The sequence below is a fragment of the Trichoderma citrinoviride genome (genome assembly GCF_003025115.1).
Source record: "Trichoderma citrinoviride strain TUCIM 6016 unplaced genomic scaffold BBK36scaffold_1, whole genome shotgun sequence".
Taxonomy (NCBI): domain Eukaryota; kingdom Fungi; phylum Ascomycota; class Sordariomycetes; order Hypocreales; family Hypocreaceae; genus Trichoderma; species Trichoderma citrinoviride.
This window is the reverse complement of record NW_020194709.1, coordinates 2,743,508-2,746,151: the sequence shown is the minus strand read 5'-3', so window position 1 is coordinate 2,746,151 and position 2,644 is coordinate 2,743,508. Positions and strand designations below refer to the sequence as shown.

Genomic DNA, 2,644 nt, shown 5'->3' with positions numbered 1-2,644 from the left:
GCGGGAATATCTCCAAAGTCCAGGTCATTCTCGTGGTTGTAGGAAACAGGTTCATCGGGGGACTTTTCGGCATCCTTGTGGTGTGTATTATAGCGATTCATTGCTAGATGGACCTCTGACAGAGCCATCAGGTATGCGAGGTGACTGGGATAGCTGATCCCATGTGAATGGGACTGGCAGAGAAACGCGTGGCAATGGTGACAATGGTCGAACTGCCTAAGACCAGGTAATGGGAGCATCCAAGATCTTGCCAGCGTCCCCTGCGTCGTCTCATCCGTATCCCTTCTGATAGTTCTTGTGGCTTCTATTTGCAGAGGAGACGAGGAGTACATTGCCAGATGGCTTGATGGCATATCAAGATCTGTCCACTTCTTTGAACGGAGAGTTGCCAAAGGAATTATTGGTGAATAAACTTGTTGGGATGACGGCAGGTTGGTGTGGCGTCCTGATTCCAGTTCTGCATCTCTCGTAGCTGGTTGCTAGATGCATTGCTAGTCTGGCCGAACCCCAGGAGCTCCATCTATGGAATCATGCTCTCTGCATCGTCACGTTGTCGACGTGTGTTCGACCAACGTCAGGCTTCCTTCATCCGTCTCAGAAACGGCTGTTCCTCTGGGTAACTGGAAAGTTATGGCTCAATCTCCCTGCTGTGAAAATGGCTCGATATTCCCGATCTTGATCCGCGAGGGCTCTCGGACCAAATTGTTTGTTGTCTCCCATCCACATAGCCGGCGTGGTGGGGAAGGCTGACACTGGGAGGAGGCAGGTGTTCTCGGTCATGCGGCCAGCTTCGTCAATGACGAAGATAGTGCTGCGAGCTTGCCAGGTCTGTTCACTGCGCCTAGGACACGGTACTTGTTTTCGTTTTTTGTTGGCTCGCGGCAAAAGAATAAACTGGTTTCCAGCTTTCATAATCTCCCTGTAGTGCAATGTCGAAGAGGACGTCATGACTATGGTTCGAGTAGTCTAAGGCATATTAGTAGGCGCTTCTCCTTGTTGCATTATACATACCTCTGGATTTGTGTTTGATAGTCCCTTCACGGCCTTCACAAGGTTGCCGCATGAATCACTCGAATGGATCCGAATCTCTTGTTATCTCCCTTAGAGCCATAGTAAAGGAGGATTGTAAGGCTGGGAAAAGTTGCTGCAGCCTCGCTAATGGTCTGAGGGTATGGTAGAAACCGGATTGATAATCAGCGTGGGAAGGTAGACGTCCCTCTGGTCCTCTGGCAAAGCAGTGACATCCTTCTCTAATTGTATAGCCCTGCATTTGATCATAGACAAAGACACTTTGGTCTTGCCCATACCCATCTCGTTGCCAAAAAGATCATGGCCGAGTGAGTCAAGCTTGTCGAAGATGACACCCAAGTCTGCAATATGTCAGTAGTTGGTGATCTCTCTCATATTATTCGTCGTCTGTCGTATCTAACGAAGACGCGTTGAATGGAAAGGTGGCACGAAGAATCCCCGTCCCTATCATGGTCGTCCCATTCGTGGTTTTGCTCGGGGTCATGCTGCTGGTTCCCCGATAGTTCGTCGCTAAGCTGAGTGAACCTAGTAGAGCTTTCCTGATCTCCTGCCCAATCGGTCTCATCTTCTGGGCAGGCTGGACAATTCGTAAACCCATGCCGAGCTGAGGCATGGGGCCTAAGCTGTCCTTCTTGAACAAGGACTTCGCATGGGCACCTGATCCACTTATGTTCATCTCGAACATGCTCTCAAATCTTAGTTTACGCTTGGGAGGAAGAAACAGATTATTCAAGTCTTACCTGGCCCCAAACCACCGAGTCATACGCATGGTCGACGTAAACAATCCGGACTGAAGGATAAGTAAATCGGTGTCAGGAAGCCCCATCAGCAGCTGTTGAAGAGTCCCTTTTCAGTCAACCGTAGTCGGTAACTATAAGACTATCCTTCTCCCCATTCGTGATTCTATGCCACCCTCAAAGTGTGCCAAAAGGGATTTGGTGACTGAGATCGGTGGCGACGTTGGAAAGTTTGATGTGACCTGGGCACGGGGGTACCTATTGTGTTGTTGTCCGAACCGCTCCCTCAGCATTCATAGCATTCGGTGTTGCCCCTTGATGCGGTTACCCATCTTTCCCTCGGCAGACAGAGTGGTGGCTTGCCTCTGTAGCATCCGACTTTCCTAATAGTAGGCATTCCGTGTGACCCGGATATCCTATTCCACGATCTCTACGGTAATGCCTGTGCTGGTCGGATTCGTACACTTGGCTCTCTCCGTTCCAACCGCCATTTCCTCGTCCCTGGTGTCTTTATCCGATCTTGGCGACACATTTCGACAGACTGTCTTTGCATCTACTTTGGTGCCCTTGATCGGCGATTGATGCATTGGCATCTCGCGGTGTGGCTTTCGGAGGCTTCGCCGGCGCTTGGTCATGGTGTGAGCTGATGGCACATCCCGTTTTTCTTGAATATCACAACTTCCAACACCACAGACATCAACATCACGATTTCTTCGGGATTCAACCCTATACAACGGCCAATACTGTCTGTGGTTCTAACCTCGTGATATAGGTTACAGAACGCCAAGCCAAAACGCGGCGGGTGTCTGCTAACTGTTTTACACTTTTGTCTGTCTGGCCTTGTGGTTGGAGCAAAATGCCTTGTAACAGTGGTAGCA

At 50.0% G+C, this 2,644-nt stretch overlaps 1 protein-coding gene across 1 annotated transcript; it reads right to left on the bottom strand.

Moving 5' to 3' along the window:
* Positions 1–1,155: 1,155 nt before the first annotated feature.
* On the bottom strand, positions 1,156–2,401 carry BBK36DRAFT_1137528 (hypothetical protein; the record flags this gene model as incomplete). The annotated part of the gene is made up of 4 exons (XM_024893169.1): positions 1,156–1,370; positions 1,555–1,735; positions 1,770–1,819; positions 2,230–2,401. 4 exons carry the CDS (start codon positions 2,399–2,401, stop codon positions 1,156–1,158), a joined length of 618 nt encoding a protein of 205 aa, XP_024754201.1.
* Between the last annotated feature and the right edge of the window lie 243 nt (positions 2,402–2,644).